Source organism: Leptosomus discolor, chromosome 9, assembly GCF_034619465.1.
Source record: "Leptosomus discolor isolate bLepDis1 chromosome 9, bLepDis1.hap2, whole genome shotgun sequence".
Taxonomy (NCBI): Eukaryota; Metazoa; Chordata; class Aves; order Leptosomiformes; family Leptosomidae; genus Leptosomus; species Leptosomus discolor.
The window spans coordinates 8,474,293-8,488,331 of NC_141399.1; the positions used below are offsets into that span (position 1 = coordinate 8,474,293).

A 14,039-nucleotide genomic window follows, 5' to 3' on the forward strand; every position below is an offset into this window, starting at 1 on the left:
ACAGAGGTCAGGTTTTGACTAGCTGCTCTTCATGCTGCCTTCACTTCTAGGGCGTATCAGATATTGGTATGATGTTCACACTTGGTGAGGCAGAGGAGCCTGCAGATTTTATCAATTTAGCAGCCTCCTCAACTCCTTAGCACTTGCGTGGGCTCTGCTACGAGAAATCATTGATCAACTCCCATGGCTTCCGATAGGAGCGAGCTAGGAACAAAATAAAGCACAACAGTAGCCTTTTAAGCAAGCTTTTAGCCAGCTCCCTGAGGATGCAGCCAGACATGCTGTCTACGCCAGATCAGCTTCAAAGCCGTTAGCTGAGAGTGCTCAGGGCAGCCGCAAATAGTCTGAGCTAATAAAAGAGCATCTTCCACACCCAAGCTGCAAACTTGTGCCTACTCCTAACTATAAGAAGATGCTGGGGCTCTTCCAAGTGTGTCCTTCTGCTTTTGAGCATCAGGCGGGACTTTCAAGGACTAATGCAGATCAAGCCTTGCACATTCCATTCACTTTGTTCAGAAATTTGTGCAGAAACCACCACAGTGCCTCCTGGAAAACCAGAGTCTTCTGTGAGAGAAGCCCAGCATAGACTGGCATCCAGTTCCAGCTCTGCTACATGCACTGAGCAAGGCACTTAGTTTTTCTGTGCCTCTGATTCCTTCCCTAGCGTTTGAATACCTTTGCTATTGAGTTGTCCAGGAATTGCTTCTTACTTTGGATTTTCACTGTTGCTTAGCACAGGGGACTTTTGATTGAAGCCAGAGACTGGGGAGGCTAGCTCACAACACACTGCATTAGAATAGAAAGGGTTTGCATACAATGAGATGACACAGTGAATTGATCTGATAAAAGGCTCTTAAGTCATTAATTCAAGTCATGACTGTGTCATGTTTTCTTTACTTTAGTAATGGGAAAGCCTTCTAGGGACTCTCACATTCAATCCGTCTTTCTACTCCAGAGAAGGAACATCACCTGATTTTTTTAAGCTTTCACACATCTTCTACCTGGCCAAAAACCAAGAGGATGGGGTAAGAGAGTGAGCAATGCTGGGGACACGTAATCAGTGTGAAGCTCGGACACCTGCACAGCTGAAGCTCCCAGATTAAGCCCTGGTTTTGATCTGGGGTGCTTGCTCAAGGTCTGCTTCTTCAGAGGACACAAGCCCAGAAGGGATGGACTCCGAGAGAGGTTTGCCCTCCTCATCCACACCTGTGCTCCCACATCCCACCTCTGGGAGATTTGACGTGCACCCCATGGGGGCAGTCATCCTCACAGCACAGGGCCACTGGTCCCTCAGCGAGACATCTACGGCGGGGACATCTTGCAACTCACCATCAGAACAAGGGACTTGGCTAATAGGAGTTTTTATCTGTAGGAAGATCATTTGTGAACGTTTAGCCTCCAGGCCAGACCGTGTCCTGGCTGAGGTTCAAACTCCACGGAGCAGCACCTTACCTGCTGAGTTTCATTTCAAAATCCATTTCTTCTTTCAGCTCCGTCCCATACCGCTCAATGACACAGACCTTCCCTCTCAAAACAACTGTCTGCTGGCCTCCTACTGCAATGTGTCTCTCCTTTTCACCAAAATCTGCTACAAAACATCCTCTTAGCTTCTGGAAACACTAAGAGCCTTTTTCTGTCAAGGAGTTAAATCTTGTTACTCAGCTGGCATTAATTTCCCTCTTTCAACACCAAAGGTTTTGATCCTTTCCTGTTTAAAAAATTATGCACCAATGATAAATCATTCTTGTCTTCTCCTTTCCAGACAAGAAAGAAGAGAAAATGAGAAGGGTTGCAATGTTTTGCTAGCTCGCTCATCTTAACTGTCTTGGTAGAGGCTTGTTAAATTCTTAGAGTGCATTCTGTTCCTGGGGTGTGAGACTGCTTTTTGTGCCCCAAAGGGATGTCACAGTGGGCTAAATGTTGTTTCTGAGCCAGCACCTTATAGGTAGGAATCAAAACAAAGATTAGGGTGGCGAGCATTTAATACTGAGGCTCGCCCTAACGAAGCCTGTGGCTGGGTAGCCACTATCACTCAGCTCCCCTACAAATACTTTATCGGCCACCCTTTTTCCCCACCCTCCCTACTCTGGACCACCTCTTAGCTTATCTAGTTTCTCCTCTTCACAGTTTCATGAAACAATAGACTCAGCTGACTGACACGTTTAACTGAGTCATCCCTTTGGTCACACAAGCACAGCACTGCCAAAGATGCATTGCAAATGCTGGACTTGAAACTCCTTCCCTAGTGATCACTCAATGAAGAGGTCAGCTGGAAGAGGAAATAAAAATAAATGCTCCTTTCAGAAGGGTTAGTGGTAGGTTGGAAACCACACAGACTAAAGTCAATGTTTACCAAAGGCTGCCATAGGTTTAGTGGTCGTTACTAGTTGTGAAACCAATCACTGGTGTCACTCTGCCTAGTGCTGAAGCACCCTGGGGTAACTGGGAGAGCCCTGGGGAGCTGACCCGTCATGCCATGCATGGTGCTGCCCTGAAGAGAGGTGGGGCTGCACATTTTTGCAGCAGTCTCCCCATTATCTCCCCACAATGGTGCAGGAGATGACGGAGAGATCTGGGAGGACACGGGCTGCCTTTCCTGAGCATGAAGCTGGGTTGGGGCTGCACCCAGCTGCTAACTGGTGTTGGGGCCTTGGGACCCACCGAGAGCCTGCCAGCACCCCCTCCAAAGCACGTACGTAGCAGACACAAAGCCCTGAGCAGCAATATTTCACTCCATGAACTGTTTCTACAGAGAAGTGAGTTCAGCCAGCTTTGGAGAAGACTTTATTCCATTTAAAAGGGACCAGCACAAGGCATCCAGGTATTTGGTGTTATCTCTGTGTGTGGTTCGCTCCTGCTTTCCTTTTAAAGTGCCAACCCATTTCTTCTTTTAAAGCACTGATCACTTTGTGGTTTTTACATTTTTGATCTCCTGCAGCAGGTCAGACATTAGAGTGAGACTGACTAACAAGATCATGAAATCTTCAAAATCAATTTTGTTCTCCAACTCTTCATCCAGGGCAGAAATTATTTCCTGGTATTTTGGTTTGTTTTCTTGACCCTATGGAGAAATTTATAATAATAATAAAATATTATTTTAATAATAATAATTATAATTATTTAATTTAAAGAATAGTAAAAAGATTAAGTATGAATTTCCTTTTTTATTGTGTCACCAAAAAAAAAAGAAAGAAAGAAAGACACTTATGTAAGAATTAATGTATTTTTCTGTCTTCCCATTCAGGTTTATATGTCCACATTAATATTATATTTTCTAAAGGTATCCCAAGAAACTCAAACTGGAATATTATTGCAATCAGATAGGAAAAGAACAAGTCCCCAAAGTTTCCACCTGAATCTAGAATACATGTTTTAAAAGACACATAGTCATAAATGAAAATCTGGCAGTAATGATGATGTAGCTGGTAAGTGCTGGGGGGGGTGGTGGGAAATAGAAGTCCTGTGTCTTGATAAAACCAGGAAGAAGAAACAACCAACCAGCCCTCCTAAATTTAATATGCAAGACATCCTCAAATATATACTGTGAAGGTCTCAGAAACTGTTAATTTTACAGCATAACTTCAGTAGCTCCTATTCTCTGTTCTGATGGAATGGAAGGGATTATTAAAACTATGTATCATGTCTGTTATTCATATTTCCTTATTAAAAAAAAAGTTCCAGGATATTTTTTTAGCTTAATAATCTTTAAGACATCTTGATTCCAAATTTGACTGACTACTGATATTTTCAAGTCCTTTTCCATAAGGTGTTTTGTTTCTAATTTGTTACCGATTCCCCCTCCCCAGCCAGGCATGTGATTTTGTTATTCTTGGAAGCAAAGGTATCATCAAGAACATCTTTACCCCTAAACATCTCTTCCATTTACTTGAGCCCTTTTTGCTAATCCTACATAGATTTTTCTACAACTTGATAAAATTGTGGTTACATTTAGCCTGTACCCAGGGCTAAACTATAATAGTTGTTCTATCACCCAATGACCCCTCAGCAGCCAGGAAAGGGAACAGGGCAAAAGGAGAGCAGACCCTTGGGTGGAAGTGGGAATGGATTTTAACAAGATAACACCACTGCCACAAAGTTATACTCAGCCAAATGACGATCCAGTCCTCAGGAGCAGGGAGAAGCCAGAGAAGGAACAAGAGGAACCCCACAGCAGCTCTCCTTCCTCAGCAAACCTTCCGCCTTTACAATCAGCCTGACATTACGGGATGGGCTACACCTGCAGCTCACTCAGGTCAGCTGCCCTGGCTGACTTGAGCCTGCCTAGCATGGCTGGCCTCTGAGTCTATCTCAGCCAAACCAGGAAAAATTGGTGGTTTTGGGTTTTTTTACTCAAGAAGTTTGCAGCCCCAAGTGCCAATACAGCTGGTTTTCACTGTACCCAGCTGCCACCGACACCCCTGACCGATGGAGAGGTGCTTTCTGCTCCCTTTCTCCCAGCTGCCCCACCAGTGACTGCCGTGCATGCAGCTCTGCAGCACAGGGCTGGCTCTCCTGGTACTGGGTCAGTGCTCTGGCAAACTACCAAACACCTCATTAAATGCAATGGGTTTCTTCTCTTCATAAATACAGGCTCTTGTCATCATCTGAGGGGGTTTTTGGTTTGTTGGTTTGGTTGGGTTTTTTTGCAATTGCCCTATTTTCTTTTAAAAAAACGCAAGCAGGCACTCAACCATGGTTTATTGCTGCTGCCCCTCCTTTAGGGCCCCCTCCATAGGCTCAACATAAAGCAACTAATTCATTGATGATGTACCAAATCACTAAAGTCTCACTTGGGATTACCCCATGGACTGATGCTTGCCCAGCTGCGGGATAGAGCCCGAGGTGCCATTCCTGCACCCAAAGCACCCGATCAGTGCCAGCCCAGTGTCACCCACCCAATCAAACTTTCTCACCTGTGTGAAACTCCCAAACTGGGTTTGCAGCAAGCTTTTGGTTTCAGCTTTGCTGAGCTTGCCCTCGGGGTCGGCAGAGTTGTTATACACCAAAGCCACGGTAGCAAAAGCTTTTTCAAGGTCTGAGCCTTTTCCTAGAGCTAGGGGGAGTGGGAAAAAAGTTACCAGCCTATCAGAAAAAGTGGCATTTGAGATACAATTGAAAGGAATCTGTCAGAAACATCCTGAGTGGGTGGAAATCTGTGTAGTTTCATCAAAGTTAATGAGACTGAAACTGTTTATAACCACAGAGGACCTGGCCCAGATTTATTTGGAGTGGGCCAGCAACATGCCTCATATCCCATGGAAACACACCCTGAAAGGAAGCTTTCAATTAGAGCTGGGGCAGTAATGCAGGGTGACACACGAGACCCATCTGGTCTACCTCCACTCTGGGCATCCAGCAAGGACCAGCCACGCCACGGGGACAGGCCATTCTGGCCATCTCCTGGGTGCGTTTGGACTCCCAGGATCCTGTATCAGGGAAAACAACCCATTTGGGAAGCCTGGCTGAAAGAAATGCCCATGTCCAAGCATCAGTGCTGCACTTCAGCGATGTACTTGGAATTTTGGCTGGATTCGTTCCCCCAACTCCTGAGCTGCATCCTAAAGACTGCACACTCACAGCCCGCAGTTAGCATCAGGTACTACAGCTGATTCGAGCTGTGGTTCTTAACGGAAAGGCAAGCAGAAGAGGAGACGTGGATCAACACAGGAGCACACTGCACAGGGACCCACAAGACCCTCGCATCTTGGACCGGCTGAGGGTCTGTGTGGCCTCCGCAGCTTTGCTGAATCACCAGGATTTACCGTACTTGGGCCATAGCCTTGGAAGACCTGAACCCCCAAGGGGCATCAAAAGGGTGCCCTTACCTTTTATCGACGCCAGCTGCTTGGCTATAGGTATGCTGGTAGTGAGAGAGAAGAGAGGCACAGTTATCACCTAGTGAATATTGTGTGTGTATATATAGTTTCTCTGTGAGTAAGCTTGCTCATTTCTGTTTGATTGAATCCCCCGGGAACTCAGGGAGAACGGCTTTCCTTCACAGTGGAAAGGAAACTGGCCTTTACAAGCAGCACACAACATCACACAGCTGCTAATTCTTCACCTAGGTAGGTAGCCTTGAGTTGTTATTAAAGGTGCTTATTAAATGATTTTAAGAGAGGGGCATTGCAACATCCTTCAAGTAATTTCTTCAGAACATGAATGAGCTTCAGGAAGTTTCTCAGTTTTAAGCCCACCCCTAGGGCAATGCAGAGAGGTCTGTCATCCCCCACTCACCAGTGCTCCCAGTTTGGAGCAGCCACATATCTTTTATTTCCAGCAGGACTCACACTCGTGAGAAGCACCTCCCTGCTTTCTATTAAAACTTAAAGCCTGCTTCCTTTTGCTAAAGTGCTGGAAACTAATGACAGAGAAGCCAACACACAGCAGAAGAGTTTGCCTGTGATAGAGACAAACACACCCAGACAACGAATTTCAAGACAAACGGCAGATCATCAGAGTTGCAAAGAACAAAGTGATGACTTACCGCTTGGGCATGCCTGCTGCGGCCAAAGGGCTTTTTTTGGTGGAAGCAGGAGCTGGCTGATTGACCGAGTACTGCTTCGTGCTGGGAACACTTGCTCTGCAGCCACACATCTCGAGGCCGGGGTGTTTGTGATCTCTAAGCAACTCGAGTAATCGCAAACAGATGAATCCAAGCTCTGCCCTGTGAAAGCAGCCTGCTTGCAGCCATGCCCTATCAATAATGTAAACGCTACCCAGTGACCGCGGAGCCAGCTAAATACACTGGGCTGCAGCAACCCCCTGTAAGGCAGCACTGCTGGGTTGGCAAGCAGCTTGGCTTTTGTTATATGTGAGAATTTGACAGAAATAAGCCAAATGAATGGAGCCTGAATCTTCTTAGATCTGTAGGGATGTAACATCAGGAATAACTAAGACACTGAATCCGTTCAGCTACACACATTATCATTTTAATGGGAAGTCTTTCTAGCGTGAGCTAATGTAACTTGCCCCAAGCTATAAAGTGAGTTGTTCCTATAGACAGGGTCAGAAACCAAGCGTTTCCCAATTCCTGACCCAGCACTTATCCTATGTGAGCACATTCCTGTTCTAGTATTTATTCCCCCGGCGCAGCGCAAAGATGAGATCTGTGCTTCCTCCAAACCGCTTGCAAAGCAGCATCCAGCACAGAGACTCCGCTTCGGTTTCTACCCGAGCGGGTACTGCCTGCTTCCAAAAGCAGCACAGAGCCATATGGCAGAGCAGTCGCACATGAGAGGCACTGGAAGGGCTCCGATGAACTTTGTTATTTATTGGCATGGATATCGCTATTAGAAAACATACAGCTTGTCATGCTGCCTAGCTCTGTGCATGGTCTCCTTTCCGCGGATCTTTTGCCTAGAGGTGTCTAGACAGGATAACTTCAACCTAAAAGACCAAGTAGCCATTTTAATCCCAGGGTGGTCTGTTAATAGGTAGTGACTTCAACTATCTCATCCAGCTCATCACTCCTGGTGAAAGGATACAATACTGATGTTAAAACTACCCAGGGTGAGACTTTATGTAACAGGACATGCAAAGGAGACTGCAACAGATGGCCTAGAGAATTAAAATGTTTTCCTCATTTAGTAGAAGCTAAATTACTGAAGGCTAATGAATAAGGATGTTCACCACCTTACTGTTCCTGGATTTTAATTATCTTAAAAAGCATGGGAAAAGAGAACCTTTAATTTTCCATCTAAGAGTGTCATTACTCAAACAATTCAGAGCCTTTTTCTGAGAGGTTTAAGCTGTCTTAGATCTCTAGTGCGTTCTTTAGGACTGGCTCATGAATAAAACAGAGCCTGTAATTGCAATGACGCAGCCAAAACACATATAATCAATGCTCATTATCCCATCAATTAACACACTAAAATTAAACAAGAATTCAGGCTTAGTAATCTGCCGTCAGCTAAAAAAAAAAAAGTCTTGATATCATGTTGAAGTGATAATTCCCTTTCACATCTGTTGAACCATACAAGAAGGCATGAAAAGCCTTACATCCCGGTTAATCCGCAGAATGGTAATGTTTGGTCTTAGCATCCAAGGTAAAAATGAGAGTGAGAAACAGACTCTGTTGCATGTTTATCAGCTAGAGGCAGTGCTGTGAGCTGGCTGGCAAACCCAGCCCTCTGTGTTTCGGGCTTTTTCCACCGTAGATCAGATTTCAGCTCACAGGTTTTTTTAATCTAACCGACTTTGGAGAGCCTGAGCTCTAGAACAGGTGATTTGCTTTGCTGGGGTAGTAACAAGTTCAAGCAAGCCTGGGGTACATTATCCCTCTGGGATACACTAATTAGCGCATGCAGGAGTGTTAGTGCCTAACAGATAAAGGGTAGCATGAGGATAACCCTTGCCTTTGCAGATGATCAGCTTTGAAGACAGCAAGATTTTGGCTGTATGTGTCGCTTGAGTATTCTGGTCAGCAAGGTGTGCAGGGAGCCAGGCCATCTGCTCTGTATCTATTTTGGAACACACTATTTATGTTTGAAACATCCAGGTGCTTTTATCAGTCAATTTTTAGCATGTTTCACACGTTAACAATATTGTCTGCACAAAATACGCAACCTGACACTTAAAACTGCAAAATCTTCACAGGCAGTTCATTTAAAATAATTGCCACTGCAAAAAGCCGCAGTCTCCACTGCACTTCTGGTAGTTTCCCAGAGTTTTTCCATCCTTCTTTGAGTACTTTCTGCAATTCAAGAAGACTTCTGTTGTGAAACATTTGTGTGTGATGGAGCCCGGGCTCCCTTAGAGATGACCCTGTGACACTCGGCGGGGGCAGGCATGGGCATGCCTGCGGCAGGCAGGCGTAGCCAAGGGACAGAGGCACAAGGGAATACCTAAATCAGCGGATGCATTCACACCATTAGCCACTCGGACTTCATTTCTTCAGCGAATCCTTCAGCAGCTGCAGGAAAAGTGCTGCTAACTTGCACCCAGGGAGGTAATAGCTTGGTTTGCAGAATACAGTCATTTTGATCTTACCTGTGTTTTTTTCCAAAGACTGAGAAGCCCCCCACTCCATCTTAGCTGAAAGCAGGACTGGCTGCCACAGCCTAATAGTATTTTCCTCTTGCTCTAGCCCTTTGAAGTCAATTACTTAATGTGGGAAAAGCTAGCAGAAGCAGCAGGTCTAATGTGCTCGCTGCAGTTGGTCTCTCAATGCCAGCTACAACCCATGGTGCCCCCACAGGCAAGCGGGCTCAGCCGCGCTGGGGGAGGACTTTCTCCTCGTCATCTGCATGGTGGCATGCAAAGAGGAGACACAGCCCAGCGCAGGTTAATGGGGGATTTAACCAGCTCAAGGGATTGATATCTGTGCTGCTACAACCAGCAGTCTGCTTTGCACAAACCTAAGTTAGCTGGTGGCCACTGTACCTCTCTGGTTACAGAGCTGAACCAGCTCCTGCTCACTGGGAGCTGGTTTGCCCATGCTAACATACTGCTAAGTATCCAGAAAAAAAACCCAGAACCTGAACCTCTGCATTTATTCCAGGAGGTAGGGAGTGTAGCGGATAAATAAAATGTTTCCGACTCATCTGTTTCTCCATCACTGTGCCTTTTGGGGTGCATGCTGCTGCTGCTGCTTCCATCTGTGCTGGGGTGGCGTTAAGGGATGTTCTCTGTGTCCCAGGAACATTTGCCTCTTGGCCATCACCATTTTTAAAAAAATCTCTCTCCATAGTAAATTTGATTTCACTCAAGGGTGAAACCTGCACCAGTGTTTATCTGCATTGGTTGGGCTGGGTGCAGTTTGCTGAGCGGTGCCTAATAATGCACAACGCTGCCCTGCTCAGCAGGCCCGTGCAGGGGTCGGGGTGAGGGGGAGGCCCTGGCTGGGAGGCACCCAGGGGTCAGCCCGGCTCCCTTACAGCACACGCAGGAGAGAATTCAGCCTAGAACTTAGCTCTGGGGTCACAAATGGTTAAAATATTTATGAATCCCATTGCTGAGACAAAGCAGGTAAAATGTCATTTAAGAAAAGCTATTAGATCTGGTCTGTCTGCAGGGAAACATCGTTTGTCATCTCACGTCCACGCATTTTTCAGACGTGGTACAGCACTTTGGCCACAATATGCTCACGCCTTGCACGGAGGCTGTCAGTGAGCAGAGTGAATGCAGGGAACCCTGCCTGCCTGCACCCAGCTCCCTCGGTTTCTTTGACATTCTAATGGGTAAGGGATGGTATTCATTTTCAGAAGGAAGCCTGAAAATACCATTACTAAATAATTTTTCATCTGAGAAATGTTTTATTATAGGACATTTAGACTTTAAAAAGGCAGCTGTTTTCACAAAAACTAAAATCTCATTAAAGAAGGACACAACAATAAAAACGTAAGAAAAGAAACTGGTAGCTAAATGTAGCAAATGGGCTGCCTCCCTGCTGAAGTATTAAAATTTCATATTGAAATGCTAAGATCTTCATAGTAAGGGTGTATGGCACTGACAAATGATGGGATGATCAGCACCAGATATTAATACTAAAATACAGATTACTGCTGCTGTTAGAAAATTCCAGGAGGAAAAACTCTTGGCTTTAGTAGAAGGAGCGAATAAAAAGAAATCCTGAAAAAGAATAGTTAAGTCAGGGAGAGCATAATCTAAGTAGCCCATCTATTCACATCTATAAAGATTTTGACCCAAATCTGGCTTCAAACTACCAGACCAAGTCTAAATGCTTATTACATGACATGGCATAATATGAGAAGAACTTTTGTAGAAAAGAATGAAACAATATGTGGCAGTTTTTACTCAGTAGTTCTTTATCTGTCTGTAATATTAACTGTGAAACTCTGGAGATATTGTCGGGAGCAGACTACAGACAGTGCAATGCGTGTTGCATGCAACTGCCTCTTTCGTCAGTACAACAGAGTTTCAGCCAAGAATAATTCAAGGCTAGAGCCCAAATTGCTCATTCGAATTGAGAGCATATACAGATTGGAAATTAACCTAATCAGGTCAGGCAACTGCAATATGAATTCATGCAACAGGAGCACAAACTTTCTCCAAGTCCTGGCCATCATCGAGGCTCTGTTACAGGCAGCTCAACAGCCATGGTGAAGGATTCATCAGGAAAGTATCGCACAGTAAACAAATACTCTGTCTAAGGGCACAGCCCTGTGGGCTGAACTTGCATCTAAACCTATCCTTGTCTCCTTGATGTGCTGGGCAGGGAGCAAAGCAGGCTGCAGAGCCACTGGGTACCCAGAGTCATGCTCCCTGCCCTCTCCAGCCCCTCCCCACCGAGGGTATGATGCTGCAGCTTTGCAAAATGTATCCCTTCTCCAGTCAAGAGCAATTGGGAAACCCTAAACCAGTGTGTGAGCATGCTGCTTCTTGGCCTCCAAGGCACCTGGAGAGACAGTCCTGTGCTCCCATCTACCCCATCACGCTCACAGAGGTACCTGCCTCTCCTCCACAGCTCTACACTTGATAATGCAAATCCCATCTCGGGTAGCTGAGAAATGGGCTATAAAGAGAAACACATGGGAAAACAGGAGGGACAGCACAGAAGATCAAGGAACATGTTTTTTCCCAGGCTGACCTAGTTATTTAACTAACTGGCAGAGATACTCACTAATGATGAAGTAGGAAAGCAATCAGTCTGCCAGCAGCAGTTTCACAGAGGATGCTCAAGTTTACTTAGCTATTTTTCTTAAACCCAGGAAACATCAAATAGTCTTTTCCATCTTGCTGCTTAACACTTTGCTATACAGTCACTATCCCCAGTTCAAATAGACTTCCAGTTTCTCAACGGCTGTCAAAGGATGCGATGAGACTCAAATCCAGAGGAACACGGAGGAAACGTTCAGATAAATTTTCTTACATAACACAGACAAGTGCATGCATCATTTTTGTTTTCACTTTTGCTGCTGCCATACTATATTAATCTAAGCAGCTACAGATGAAGAGATTTTTCACCCCTCCTAATTCACAGTGGCAACAACCAGCTCAACTGTTCTTCATGGCAGCAAGGAGCTAATGTACCTGTGAAGATCTGGCCAACTGGGTAAAGCTAAGGGCAAGTCTTCCATGAGAACATGTGCCTCTTACACTACTTTTGTCAACTCTTCCACGAGCTCTGCGCTTCATGAGAAAATCTTAGATTTGGAGTTCTGCGAGTAAAACCCAAAGTAAGTCATTGTTTTAATTGTGTCCCAAATCCTACATTAGAAACTTCCCTTTCTCCAGCAGTGTCAGCTCCTCAGGATTTGAAAGCCGCAGGTCCTGTGCTCACATGGTTACACGAGAATTTCAGCAGGAATAAATCTAAGCAATACTCAAGTTTCTCACCCTCAGCATTGGATCAAAAAGTTTGGAAATGGGGCCCTGCTGATCTGGGTGGAAAAGTTCATGAAGAGAAAGCTAGTTGACACAAAAAATCCTCTGTTTCTAATGAAAAGCCTTAGATAAACCAACTTGGGTTATTCCTGATCAACTAATACAAAGTGGAGTTTTTTTTTAAAAAAAAGAAAAAAGAAAAAAAAAAAGAGAAGTAGGACTGCGTGGGAGGGGGTATGAAGAGCATACGCCCCTATCCCCACCCCTTGCTACATACACAGATTTCACTTTCTCCTGGCTTGCCTATATCTAACTTTTTCCAAACTTAAAAAAAAACCCAAGGAACAAAAGAACCGGGAGCCAAAATAAAACTTCTCATTGACTCAGAAAATTGTATTTTGTTCCCATGTGGAATACCAGGACATTTAGAAATTCCACTTTGTCCTCTCTGCAGCTCAAACATGGCTTTCCTGCAATCCAGAGAACTGGGATAGTTAGCAGAGTACTGGGCTAGTCCTACTGACAGGTGGAAAGAGAGGTAAAGAGGCAGGCAGGTATTAAATTGCACAGTTTTAATTTTTTTTTTTAAACATGTGATACTGACCTTTAATGACATGTGTCTGTAGAAGTGTTGTACTCCACTGTACATTAAAACAATCCTCATAAAATGTTGGAAAACAGTAAGAATATGACCAATAAGGTCAAGCACAGGAATAGTTATTTATCTTTAATAGTTACTTTAGTTATTTTGCAGTGACATTTTAAATATTAATATACTCTGAAAACATGCATTGTATGCAATAACTTTATTAGGTTCAAATAGATATCACAATATAGATTCATCCACCGAGTAGCCATAAATTGGTTACAACAATCATAGAAGAGACTAAGCTGTTTTAAGCTAAGATGCTTTCAACATTACAGCTCATACAATAAGATTATATACTGATACACTTTGATTTAGAAATGCAGATGATCAGTTTTGATTAGTATATTGTGCTTCAGGCTTTCGTTTGTGTCAATGCATCCCATATGCTGTAGTGAGGAAAGGCTGAGTTTCCCAGGGAGAAATCTGAATGGGCTACAAGTCTGGCTTTGGCTACTTTGGGATGAGTTCCTCTGAGCCTGGGTTATTTGGTCAATCCAGTTACATTCTCCGGTAGCACCAAGCTAGCGCTCAGAGCAGCGATAGGACAGAGGGCTATCCAACAATCTTGAAACAGCACGGATGGAAAGGTTTTCTTGTTATAAGCAGGTATAAAGGAATATTTATGCTTTGTAAGGTCACAATACATGCGGTTTTCATGTTTTGCTGTATTAAGCAACAGGGCATTTTCACACAGTTTTGTATACTGATATCTGCACCTCTGTTATCTTAGTTAAATAAATACCTTTGTAAACATATAACACAGTTACTTGGTCCTTATTCTCCACAGCTCACGTTAAAAGATTCACAAAACATCCATAGAAATAGTGAGTTATAGAATGAATACTTAGCTGAGTTAAATGGAATAAACATTGGTCAGGTACCATATATACTACTGAATGCCATTTCAAGGAAAAACATTTTAGTTACAATGCATTCAGAACTTGGGTAAGCCATATATTCAACTCTGCAAAATATATAAAAGATGCGTACTTCTTTTAAACATACATTTAACAAAATGCAGTGGCAGAAGTCAAGAAGTTCCATTTACACAGTCCAGACATTTGGTAGTATGAAACTGCTTATCCATGCACTAAATTACGGATGA

General features: G+C 44.2%; 1 protein-coding gene across 1 annotated transcript; it reads right to left on the bottom strand.

The window, feature by feature from the left end:
• Positions 1-2,902: 2,902 nt before the first annotated feature.
• Positions 2,903-6,691, bottom strand: SNTN (sentan, cilia apical structure protein). The gene is made up of 4 exons (XM_009956301.2): positions 6,485-6,691; positions 5,826-5,860; positions 4,914-5,053; positions 2,903-3,061 (listed from the first exon to the last, which is right to left on the bottom strand). The coding sequence occupies exons 1-4, from the start codon at positions 6,592-6,594 to the stop codon at positions 2,903-2,905; spliced, it is 444 nt and encodes a 147-aa protein (XP_009954603.1). The 5' UTR covers positions 6,595-6,691.
• Between the last annotated feature and the right edge of the window lie 7,348 nt (positions 6,692-14,039).

Coding starts and splice junctions, on each gene's coding strand:
- SNTN (XM_009956301.2), bottom strand. CDS start 6,594: ATGTGTGGCTGCAGAGCAAGTGTTCCCAGCACGAAGCAGTACTCGGTC. Junction 5,861..6,484: donor GCAGCAGGCATGCCCAAGCG/GTAAGTCATCAC, acceptor TCTCACTACCAG/CATACCTATAGCCAAGCAGC. Junction 3,062..4,913: donor AGTTTGGGAGTTTCACACAG/GTGAGAAAGTTT, acceptor ATTTCTCCATAG/GGTCAAGAAAACAAACCAAA.